Here is a 13,219-nt window from a genome sequence, read left to right as displayed (position 1 = left end):
ATTCAGTCCGGGGCAGCTAGGTAGCACAATGGATAGAGAACTGGCCCTAGAGTCAGGAGTACCTGAGTTCAAATCTGGCCTCAGACAGTTAATAATTACCTAGCTGTGTGGCCTTGGGCAAGCCACTTAACTCTGATGCCTTGCAAAAAACTTAAAAATAAAATAAAAAAATTCAGTCCAAGGATACCCTTGTAAATTTGTTATAATGTGCTGAGTCCTGAACTTGTAAAAGATTTTTCCACATATTCAATTTCTCTTCACTGGAAGCAATTAAATGCTTAGCAAAACATTAATAAATAATTACATTAAATTATTTATTAATAAGACTGACTTCTTTATTTAAAAATAAATTTATGAAATGGCATTCAAGGAAAAAGATTTCATTCAATTATATACTATTGAGTTTGAGGTACCTGGTGATTCATCCAATAAAAATCTGGAGTGGAATTCTAGGTTTTGGTAGTAGCTGATGATTGGGAGATAGATGCATATGCATTTAATGGTAATTAAATAAGTTAATTTGGATAAACAAAGAAATAATAAATGGCTTGTGGAAAATCACAGCAAGTAGAATAACTGAAATTCAAACTCAGGTTCTCTTACTCTAAAAATAATGACCTACACATGTTCAATCTCTTTGGGACATAATTTCCCTATCAGTATAATATGAGTTTGGAGCAAATGATCACTAAGGTCTCTTTCAGGTGTAAAGTCTATGGTCCTAGAACTCTACACAATAAACATCTATTAAATAAATAAATAGATTTTTGTTGTTATTTTTTGCTTTTACTTGGTCTTGATTTTCATCCTGCTATCACCTTCAGATGTCAGAAAGACCCCACAAAGAGAAGAGAGTGATTTCCAAACTAACTTCTCAAACTATCATGTATGTGAAATATATTTTATTAACTATGTAAATTTGTATTCTATATATACTGGAAATGAAGTTTAGAGTTTTGTACTATATACTAGACTAAGTGACTCAAATAAGATAAATTAGTTTTGGCTCTTTTCAACTGCGTTTTACCTGCAGAGGTGTCATTCCCAATTCATGTCCACTTCTTCCCTGAGCGATTTTTGACAAATCATTTACAAGGCGCTCAAAAATATTAGCAGCATTCAAATCACAGTCATAGTTGACATAAATATCCACCACACACTGGGCATCTTAAAAAATGAGACATAACAATTAGGAATTTTTCTTAAAAAGGACCAAGGTAAACAAAATCTACATTTAACCATGAGCTTATTTTAATTTCTTGAAGTGAATCTGAATTGGTTTTGTAAATACTTCCTTAGATGACAAAACAAAAAGAGAAAGGTTCAGAAGAAAAACTAGCTTCGTTGTTTTCTAGGTGTGTCCAACTTTTCAAGACACCATTTAGGGATTTCTTAAAAGAAATACTGGAACAGTCTACATTTCCATTTCCATCTCATCTTACAGATGAGAAGCTAAGGCAAATAGGGTTAAATAACTTGCCTAGGGTCACATAGGAAATGTCTGAGGTCAGATTTGAACTCAAGAAGGTGATTCTTCCTGACTCCAAGTCTGGAACTCCAGGTATTGCTCTACTTAGCTGAAGAAAGTTAATAGAATAAGCACTAAACTATTGGTCAAGAGACTGAAATTCTAGCTTCAATCAAATAACAAGCACTTAAACCATTTTTCTTTTCAAATTTATTATTTTTTAAGCATTCTTTTCTTTTTAAATTTTGAGTTTCAAATCCTCTCCTCCTCCACCCCAAGAAGATAAGCAGTGTGAAATACATGTGAAATAATGTAAAATTATGTCCATATGTCCATAGTAGCCATTTCAAAATAATAATCAGGAAAAATAAACAAATCATACTCAGAATTTATCACTTCTCTCTCTGTAGGAGGATAGTATATTTTTAATTATGAGTCTTTTGGAACTGTCTTGGATCTTTGTATTTTCCGTCATTCACAGTTGATCCTCATTTCCATATTACACAATTATTAGGCACAATGATCTTCATACTTTCTATCAGTTAATATAAATTGTATCATGTTTTTCTGAAATCACCACCCTTACCATTTCTCATAGCACATCACAATCACATGACACAACTTCTTAGTTCCCAATTAATAAGCATTCCCTTCTTTCTAATTCTTTGCTGCCACAAAAAGAGCTGCTATAAATGTTTATTTACATATAGGTCCTTTTCCTTTGATCTCTTTGTAAAACTGACCTAGTAGGGGGGTATTCCTGGGTCAAAGGTGTGTACAGTTTATCAGCACTTTGGGCACAGTTCAAATTGTTTTCCAAAGTGGCTGGACCAAGTCACAACTCCACAAATAGTTAATTAGTGTACCTATTTTTCCCTCATCCCCTCCAGCATTTGATAACTATGTGGTAGTTCAAAGAATTTTTTTTGCAAGGCAAAGGGCTTAAGTGACTTGCTCAAGGTAACATAGCTAGGTAATTAAGAGTCTAAGGAGGATTTCAACTCAAGTCCTCCTGACTCCAGGGCTGTTGCTCTATCTACTACATTACCTAGCTGTCCCTAAAGAATTGGTTTTAATTTACATTTCTCAAAGTAAAGTGATGTAGTGATTTTTTTTCACATGACAATAGACAGTTTTGATTTCTTTCTCTGAAAATTGACTATTCATTTATCATTTGACCAATTATCAATTGGGGAGTGGTTCTTAATTTTTATAAATAAATTCTGTAATCAATTCTATATCCAATATATAGTTGAGAAATGCATTTTTTATCAGATAAAATTATTGCAAAACGTTTTGGTATTACTTCAATGTCTATGATACCTTTTAGTAAAATGTAGTTTCCCTGATTATCCTTTTTAATTGGGTCTATTTTTACTTATTCTGAGATCATGATTGCTACACCTGTCTTTTAAATTTCAGCTGAAACATTATAGACTCTGCTCCAGCCCTTTATTTTAACTCAGTGTGTCTGTTTCAAGTGTCTCTTATAAACAACATGAACAATAGCTGATGTCTCATAAATGATTGCTGAATGAATGAAATACCTGCACAAATCCTAGTGAGAGTTTGAATAACCATCCATTTGTGCTCAAAAGAACTTGTTGATGTTTCTAAAATGTTCAAGAAAATTTCTTTGAAAAACACCTGTTTGAAAGAAAATCCAAAAGAAAAGCATTTAATTGACAGCCAATATTTCAAAATTGTATGTAATTCTACCCCAAAAAGAATCTTTCTTCTTCTGTAAATGCAATGCTTCTACCAAGTAGTCTTAAATTTTTAAAGCCCTAGTTTTTAATTGTGACATAAGCAGTTCAAATGCTATCAATTAATTAAATTCAAAATTAAATGACTGTACCTCAATCTGCATTTTCAAATGTGTCTTAAAGTTTGAAAGAAGAGTGAGAAAAATGGCAAGAGACAGCTCAAAAACATCAGGCACTGAAGAAACTCCATTTTTGGATAATGCCACACAGAGGTATTGCTTGATTGCATTGATGAACATTTCATGGGTCCTGAAGACGGGGCCGGCATTTTGCAACACTGAGAGAAGCAGCTGAAGGGAAACCACTTTTGAACGTAGCTCATGAGATCTGAAAAGAAAAAACAAACTGTAGCCTTAAAAATATTGTTGCTCCTTAACTGCTAACAAAAATATATATCTGTCTCCAGTGTTATTGAGAGTATCTTTTCTGCATTAGTCAGGAAGCCATAATTGGAGTCTGCACCAGATTTACTGTGCAACCTTGAGGCATAGTGAGGTCAAGCAACTCTAGTCTTGAGTCTAGCTGCTTTTCAACGTACTGGTTAGAAAAAAATCTAAATGTTTTCTTCTTTACTATCACGATCAACACTGCTCTGCACCAGAGGAACCATGGAATTTTTTTCTTTAAAAACTACTGAAAAAGTTTAGCCTCACTGACAGCAGAAAAAGATAAGCCCAAGGACTTATCTATTCTATTCTATACTATATTATACTAACACTATACTATCAACTATACTGTACTATATACAAAACTATACTATACTATATCATACTATATTATGCTATACTAATTATAAAAAAGTTCATAAACTGAATACTTGGTGCTGAAATTTCTTGCAATGCAAGAGACCTCAAAGTAGGCTGATTGTTGTTTAATAACTTTCAATGTAGAAAATTATATAATGCTATTAATGTGGTGGGAAAGATACATTCTAATATATTTCCTTACTTGGGATCTGGGGGTCCTTCACCTAGTGGCTTCATGGAGAGCTTGCAGAGGGACCGGAAAACTAAAAAGGCATCTTTCTGCAGAATGTGAGAAAATTTAGCAGCCACTTGAGGTCCATGCACATCTGATTCCTGATGTAAAAGAAAAATAAGAAACAGTCAAAATGATGACTTTTTTAAAAAAGTGTAAAATTCGCAAATTTACTTCTTCAAAAGAGTTGACTATCAAAGAACTAAAATATGTGCTTGAACTTGACTTAAAGGGTGGGAAGAGTTATAGGAAGACTGAAAACAAAAACTATGCTTCAGGGCAGCTAGGTGGAGCAGTGGATAGAGCACAGGTACTGGAGTCAGGAGTACTTGAGTTCAAATCTGAACTCCGACAATTAATTGCTGTATGGCCTTGGGCAAGCCACATAACCCCCATTTCCTGGCAAAAAAAACCCCTAACCCCCCCCCCCCAAAAAAAACTATGCTTCATTCAAAAATTTGTACCAAAAGGGTAAGCTAATTTTATGGAGCATGTCCTTGTACAGGGATTATAAAGAGTGGACACTTTCTGGGGATTAAAAAATGAAATCTAAACTACTAAAACTAGTCACTATTTTTTGAATGAAATTCAGCTGAAGCTTGATGTTTACTATTTTATTTTGATTTCAATATTATTTTGTATAAAAAAGCTCACTCCAACTTAAAGGATTTATGTATCCAATGAGGGTACTCTCTTTAACAACCCAAGGAATAAACCCTTCTAATCTTAAAAGGATGTTGTTGTGAGCATTTGAAGCTAAAAAAGATTTCTCACTTGGTGGTCTAGCAGCTCAACTGGTCTTTAGACATATATAGCTCAACCCCAGACCTGTCCTCAAAAGGTTTTTCAACTTTGTAGAAGCTAGTAAAGTTGCTGCTTGCATCAATGGGACCTTCAAGATCCCAGGATCACATCACCTTGGCTCTTGCAATGTCATATCATATGGAAACTACCTCAGAGGAAGTTTCATTAAAAAAGGAATATAAATATATTTAAATTGGCTACATAAAGTAATTATCACCATATCAACAATATCCTACCAGATTATCAGCTGATGATAATGACTGTCTATCATCTGCAATTCCATTGGTTTGGGAGTTTTCATCAATTCCACTAGAAGTAAGGTCCTTGGTCTCCAATTCTCCTAGGACTCTTTCAGTATCCAAAACATCATGTTTTCCTGTGGCTTCTTAAAATGGAAATGCATAACACCATAAAAATCAGTATTTACAGTTAAAAAAACTACCTAAAAGGGTTGACTATACAGAACCATTTTAAAGTTAAAAGGAATAAAAAAAAATCAAGTCTAGCTTTCTCAATTTATTGGTAAGGAAACTGAAGTGAATGAGTGACTTCTTTCAGGGTACACAGTTGATTTAGAAATCAAACTGGGACTAAAGGACAATTGCTTAAATTATCTTTTGAATGAATCCCCTCCCTACACCTAGTTTTATCAGTGACAAGCACCAAAAAACAGAAAAAACCCTGCACATGTTGAGATTAGAAAGGCACTTGACAGTCACAAATGGAAAGTCTTCTAACATCTAATGACATCTGACACTTAAAATAGGTTGTGGCTAGATGCTTTATCATATGGGTGATTCTGTCTCAAAAGTTACTGAGATCAAAATTACTGAAAATCAACTTTACAATCAAAGAATAATTACAATTAATATAATAATTAATACAACATATAATATGTAACACATAGCAATAATTAATAACAATATATATTAATGTAATTCCAAAGAAAAGGTTTTGTAAACCTAATTGAAAAAATAAAAGAAAAAAGTTCACCTGTACTAACAAATATGTAAGATATTCATTTATTTAGTTTTTAAAAATTTTACCTTTAACAGCAGATGTTACTACATCTTCTAAGATGCCCTTCACCACTTCATGAGCTCCTTCAATAGGGGTTTCCTCAGAACCTAAATGCCCAAAGATTTCCAGGAGAGATAGAAAGGGGCAAAAAAGTAAAAGACATCATTGAACTTTTTAGGGAAACTCCTTAGAAGACAAAATGAATCAAGTACTAAAGAGAAAATCACTTAAAACTGAAAGGAAAATTCTACAGTGCCATTTGAAGAAACTGCTTCTGAACCTGAAAAATCATAATTATTCATATTCAAGTTAATTTCTCCTTTTTTGTGATGAATGTGGCTGCATATATTATATCTACATCCATCCATCCATCTCTCTAGCTAGCTAGGTATTCATACAGACTCTTTAGGCTTTTGCAAGGCAAATGGAGTTAAGTGGCTTGCCCAAGGCCACACAGCTAGGTAATTACCAAGTGTCTGAGACCAGGGGAGGCTAGGTGGCACAGTGGACAGTGGATAGAGCACCGGCCCTGGAAATCAGGAGTACCTGGGTTCAAATCCGGTCTCAGACACTTAATAATGACCTAGCTGTGTGGCCTTGGGCAAGCCACTTAACCCCATTTGCCTTGCAAAAACCTAAAAAAAAAAAAAGTGTCTGAGACCGGATTTGAACCCAGGTACTCCTGACTCCAGGGCCGGTGCTCTATCCACTATACCACCTAGCCGCCCCTAGTTCTGTTTTTCAAAAAGGAGATCAATTCTTTAAATAGTCTAAGAACTATCATTCTTAGGAAAATTCTAGAATGTATTAAGTATATTCTAGAAAATAAATAACTTCATTCACCACATAATTGAGAATGATTTATAAGTACTTTGAAGGGAAAACAGTGATCATTATAAGACATAAGTGCAAGCTATAAAGCAGTTATATTTATTAATCACTTATCATAAACAAGACACTGTACTAGAGGCTGGAGGTACAATGAAAAAGGAAAAAGTGGTTTCAAAGAGCTTATATTTTAAAAGAAGAGAGACAGCATATGCATATAAAGACTTGGACAATGCAGACATAAGGTAAATTTTAAGGAGTTAAAGGTTAAAAACACTAGCAGATAGAGGGAAGCAGGAAAGGTCTCATAGAAAAGGAAGACAAGAAGATATCCTGAAGAAAATCAGCATTAGAAAAAATCACTATTGAATGTGGGGAATCAAGTTTTGGGTTAAATTTCAGTCTCAGTTCTGCCACCAATTAGAAGCTGGTTGGTTCTCAACCTTTGTTATCAAAGAAGATAAAAATTATGTATGAGACAAATTATAGTGTTCCTGGCTGTGGCTGATCAGACCAACATGAGCTTGGAATGCTCTAGAACAGGTCAGGCACAAATAGCCCATATGAAAACCTGGGGTGGTTATTCTAAACTTATGTATGTCATATTTCCTTTGAGCTACTTCAATTCTACCTTCCTCATAGAGTGCAGCCCCTCACTGATGAGGGCATGCCATGCTGGACAGTTCTGTGCCAGTTTCCCATGCTGGGCAAGTAATTCTAAATTTCTTTGCAGAGACCTTCAGGATGTTCCATCATCGCTTCTTCTGATCCCCCTTCTAAGCATTTGCCCTGTGTGAGTACTCCATAAAATTGTCTTTTTGGTAAGCATACTTCTGGCATTCTACAACAAGGCCAGTCCATCGTAGTTGCATTCTGTGTAGTAAGGCTGAAAATACTGGGCAATTAGCTTGACAAAGGACCACAGTATCTGGTATCTTCTCCAGCCAGATGATCTTCAGAATATTCCTAAGAAAATTTAAATGGAAGCAATTTAGTTTCCTGACATGGTGGTGATGGATTATTCAAGTTTCACAGGCACATAGCAATGAGGTCAGCACACCAGTTTTGTAGACCTTCAGTTTGGTAGTCAGTCATTAATATCTCTTCTTCTCTTCCACACTTTCTTTCAGAGTCTCCCAAAAACTGAGCTAACTCTGACAAGTCATGTATCAACCTCATTATCAATGTGGTCAAAGAATACTGGTAATGTAAGTGAACTTGTCCTCAGTACTTGAAACTTCTCCATTTGCTGTAATCGATGGTTTCATATATGGATGGTGTGGTGCTGGCTGAGCTCTATTTTGTGAGAACAAAATTAGCATAAGCAGCAGAGACAGATCCTTGCTTTGTTGTATCTCAGCTTCAGAAGCTGCATTGAATGCACAATCACCTGCAAACAGAAGTTGATACAACAACACTTTCTCTCTACTTTGGTCTTGGCTTGTAACCATTTCAAGTTGAAGAATTTGCCATCAGTGTGATAGTTGACCTTGAGGTCATCATGTTCATCCTTAGTGAAGGCATCTGATAACATGGCTGAAAACATGTAAAAAGCATGGGAATAAGGACACATTCTCACATTCATTGACGACTGGGGAAATTTAGAGAGCATTATTCACTATCCAGAACCTGGCCAAACAAGTACATGAAATCAATGTACAACACTGATGAACTTCTCCTGGCAACCAAATTTTGACATAATTTTCCATAAACCCTCAGGATTGACAGTATCAAAGCCATTGGTCAAATCTGCAAATGTTATATACAGATTTATATTCTGTTCCTGGCATTTTTTCCTGGAGCTGGAGGCCAGCAAACACCATATCAACTGTTCTTTGAACCTTTCTGAAGCCATACTGCCTCTTAGGGAGGTGATCATCTTCTGGGGAGGGATCAGCCCATTGAGAAGGACTCTGGCAAGAATCTTACCAGCAATGACTAAAAGAGAAATTACCCCAGTGACTGTCACAGGACAATCTATTCCCTTTACCTTTATAGAGATGGACAATAGAGGCATCCTTGAATTGGAGGATAAACGCTCTTCATGTCATATAATCTGGAAAAATTCAGTCAACTTTTGGATAAGCAATGGAGCCGAGACCCACCCCCCTGCCCACCTTGTGGATCTCAGCTGGAATAGAATCAGCACCAGATACTCTGCCACTAAAGGCATTTAAAACCTATTCTTCAGTAGGAACTTCAGACACGGACTAAATGACTTCAATGTAGGGTAAACAGTCAATGGCAGCAGCCATGGGATTCTGCATTGATTGATGGTCTATTAAGAACACTATGGAAGTATTCAGCACATCTCTCTAGGATCATGTCCCTGTCATTAATCAATGCAGATCCATCAGCACTGAGTAGTTGAGATGTACCATAGGTCTTTGGTCCATAAATAGCCTTCAAGGCATTATAAAAGCACTTTGAATTCTTACTATCTGCATAAAACTGAATTTCATCTACCTTTTTATTGAGCCAAGAATTTAGTATTTCTCTAAGTTTCAGTTGTACTTTACTTTTGATGGAATTAAATTCTGCCTTCTTAGAAATGGATGAATTATCCTGCTGGTGTACCCTGTGGAGTTCTCCTTTTTCATTTAGTAGCTTCTGTGTTTCCCCATCATTTTCATCAAACCAATCTTGGTGTTTGCAAGTGTTCTGACCCAAATGAGCAAATGCAGTGCTGTAGATCAGATCTCTGAAAGCTGCCCACTCTTTTTCTGATCCCCTTGCCAACTGTGTTGGCTCAGTTTTCCCTGCAAGTTAGCAACCAACTGTTTCCCTCAGAGAAAAACTCTAATGCCCCGACATTAATTTTTCTGGTAATCATTTTCCCTTGGGGCCACCACTTTGGTTGAATGTGAATATTTAGCTTGGAGAGAATGAATCTGTGATCAGTCTAGCATTCTGTAACACACATTGTCTTTGTCAATCCCACATCCTGTCTCTTCTTCTTACAGTCACTAGTCTATTAAATGCCAATATTTACTATGAGGGTGTATCCAATAAGCTTAATTGCATTTAGGTAAACGGAAGACAGTGTTGTGGTGAGAAGGTCATGAGATGCACAAGTCTTCAATAGTAGGTGATCACTGCTTTTACTGTTTCCAACTCCATTCTTCCCAAGGACTCCCTGCCGCATTTGGGATCTGAGCCTACTCTAGCATTAAAGCCACCCAGAATTATCAGTTTGTCCTCTTTTGGAACACTGATGATAAGGTTGTTCAGGTCTTCATAAAATTTTTCTTTGACTTCATTACGGTTCATCAAGGGGGACCATGGGAACTTATGACAATGGCTTGTTGTTTTTCTGCAAATGGCAATCTCCTTGTCATGAGCCTGTCATTCACTCCTTTTGGTAAGCATTCAAAAATGTTGACTAGATTAGTTTTGATGGCAAAACCTCTTCCAGCTTCACAGCACTCCCCTTCACTGTGCCCTCTCCAGAAAAAGGTTTATCTAGTTCCAAATTCAGTAAGTTGACCTTCGTTTGCCAGCTTTGTTAAACTCAGGGTTGCTATTTGGATGTGATAACTTCTGAATTCTCTTGCAACAAGAACTGTTCATCTTTTAGGTCTACTGGATCTTGTGTTGTCCATGAATATGTGCATGTTCTACACACCAATGGTGAATGGAATCTTCTTTGAAAAAGTTTTTGTAAATTTTTTTCTTATGTCTCAACCACACTGGGATCCCCACCTGCTGTGGTAATCAGGCCATAATTAGGTAAGTAGATGATTTTTAAGGTACCTTTTCTAGCTTCTTCCATATATCAGGAGGTAAGTACTGTGATCCTTTTCTTATAAAAATTCATTTTGAATTTTACAATTTTCCCTCTAATCTTGCTTCCCTTCCCTCCCCCAACCCTACCAGAAGGCAGTCTATTAGTCTTTACATTGTTTCCATGATATACACTGATCTAACTTGAACATGATGAGAGAGAAAGCACATCTGAGGGGAAAAAAATGAAGTATAAGAGATAGCAAAATTGCATTAATAAGATAATTTTTTTTAAATTAAAGGTAATAGTCTAGTCTTTGTTCAAACCCCACAATTCTTTCCCTGGATACAGATGGTATTCTCCATTACAGATAACCCAAAATTTTCCCTAATTATTTCACTGATGGAATGAGCAAGTCCATTAAGGTTGATCATTACCCCATGAGGCTATTAGGGTGTACAGTCTTCTTCTGGTTCTGCTCATCTCACTCAGCATCAGTTCATGCAAATCCTTCAAGGCTTCCCTGAATTCACATCCCTCCTGGTTTCTAATAGAACAATAGGAGCACTGTGATCCTTAAAAGGGCTGTCCAGGCACCCAGGGGGTTGCCAAATCTCACTGCTGCTTTCAGTGGAGAAATGACCCTGTGGCCAAGGCTGCTATGTACAGGGTTGTGACTCCAGGTCCCAGTATATCCACCTCTGCAGTTTTGTCACTTGCCTATCACCACAGGGCTTTGAGGAATGGTAAAGTAAGGAAGATGTCTTTTGATACATGTGTAAATTGTATTTAATCAAGGCAGATTTGCATGAAGTTATCCACATCACTATCTCTTTCAAATCAAGACAACTGGTGGTGGTTCCAGATGCAGTGGACGACCTTGGCGTCTTTGATGTTTAGCCAAGCTCTAAGCACTCCTGAAACATCTGCTTCAGCTGCCTTCATGGCCATTGAAAAGAAGTGTTCTCATCCGCCTAGGATATGTTCAAGGAAGACTAACACCTCTGGTATGAGGGCTGTTGAGTCCTTTTCACAAGTGGGCAAAGTCAGTGATACAGCTTAGTAAAAAAAATAAGTAGGATAAGCTTTGTGCTGGAATGCATGCAGCCACTGTTGACTTCAAGTTTGGTGTTGATGAATCAGCAATTTGCTATATCCACAAAAAAGAAAGTATTCATCATTTCACTTCAGAAAATGTACACTATCAAAATTCACCATTTAGTTATAATGAATTATGTGCAGAAAAATGAATTTTAGCAATCTTTAGCAAAAGATTACATCTTTACAAATATATATGTACAATGCTCACCAGACTGTTCACCATAGAGGGGAGGGGAATGAGATGGGAGGGTGGAAGGAAAATATATAACTTATAAATATGCATATGAATATGGATGAATGTTGAAAAACTTTCATAATATGTAACTGGAAAAATAAAACAAAATATCATTTATGAAAAAAATTACAGTTTTTGGAGTTTGTAGGAACCTAATCTCCTACTTCCCATAAGTTAATGTATCAGCATTCATTTTCTAGGTACTTTACCTGGTGCAAAAGTTGAAGATTGACTGTAGTTTCAAAGACTAAAAGAAGATTCTTTAAAAGACTTACTTTTAGGGCTGAATTTCATGTAAGTGAGTCATAAAGAGAAAAAAATTTCAAACTACCTAATTTTGTGTTCACTTAATCCAAAATTATGCATATCTATTTTTTCCACTTCAAAATATTATCTGATGAAATGCTTTTTTAAAGAAATATTTTATTTTGAATTTTACAATTTTCCCCTGATCTTGTTTCCCCCCCCACCCCACTCAGAAGGCAGACTGTTAATCTTTACATTGTTTCTATTTTTTTTTAAATTAAAGGTAATAGTTTAATACCTTCATGGAATTTATTACCTTGTGGAGTTTATTCAAACTCCACAATTCTTTCTGTGCATGCAGATGGTATTCTTTATCACAGATAACCCAAATTTGTGCTTCACTGTTGCACTGATGGAATGAGCAAGTCCATTAAGGTTGACCATCACTCCCATGTTGCTGTTAGGGTATCCAATGTTCTTTTAGTTCTGCTCATCTTGCTCAGCACCAGTTCATGCAAATCCTTCCAGGCTTCCCTGAATTCCCATCCCTCCTAGTTTCTAATAAAACAAGTGTTCCATCACATACGCATACTGCAGTTTGTTAAGCCATTCCCTGATTGAAGGACATTCACTTAATTTCCAATTCTTTGCCACCACAAACAGGGCTGTTATGAATACTTTTGTACAAATGATGTTTTTACCCTTTTTCATCATCTCTTCAGGGTATAGACACAGTAGTGGTATTGCTGGATAAAAAGGAATGCACATTTTTGTGGCCCTTTGTGTGTAATTCCAAATTGCTCTGCAGAAAGGTTGGATGAATTCACAGCTCCACCAACAATGTATTAGTGTCCCAGGCTTCCCACATCCCTTCCAACATTGATTATTGTCCTTTCTGGTCTGAGGGGTGTAAGATGGTACCTCAGAGATGCTTTAATTTGCATTTCTCTAATTATAAGTGATTTAGAGCAATTTTTCTCATGACTATGGATTGCTTTGCCTTCCTCATCTGTTAATTGCCTTTGCATATCCTTTGACCATTTGTTTTT

The 13,219-nt window shown here is 36.2% G+C and overlaps 1 protein-coding gene across 3 annotated transcripts in view; it reads right to left on the bottom strand.

Moving 5' to 3' along the window:
- ARFGEF2 (ARF guanine nucleotide exchange factor 2) overlaps positions 1-13,219 on the bottom strand; it is a 141,060-nt gene that overhangs the window by 52,526 nt on the left and 75,315 nt on the right. For all 3 annotated transcript variants that reach the window (XM_074210197.1, XM_074210198.1, XM_074210199.1), the window contains exons 7-12: positions 6,063-6,143; positions 5,253-5,401; positions 4,183-4,313; positions 3,327-3,561; positions 3,016-3,115; positions 1,028-1,167 (exon numbers count right to left, since the gene is read on the bottom strand). In XM_074210197.1, coding sequence (XP_074066298.1) covers positions 1,028-1,167; positions 3,016-3,115; positions 3,327-3,561; positions 4,183-4,313; positions 5,253-5,401; positions 6,063-6,143 — 836 coding nt within the window. The remainder of the gene's footprint in view (positions 1-1,027; positions 1,168-3,015; positions 3,116-3,326; positions 3,562-4,182; positions 4,314-5,252; positions 5,402-6,062; positions 6,144-13,219) is intronic.

The sequence above is a fragment of the Macrotis lagotis genome, chromosome 1 (genome assembly GCF_037893015.1).
Source record: "Macrotis lagotis isolate mMagLag1 chromosome 1, bilby.v1.9.chrom.fasta, whole genome shotgun sequence".
Classification (NCBI taxonomy): Eukaryota; Metazoa; Chordata; class Mammalia; order Peramelemorphia; family Peramelidae; genus Macrotis; species Macrotis lagotis.
This window is presented reverse-complemented; position numbering and strand designations above follow the sequence as displayed.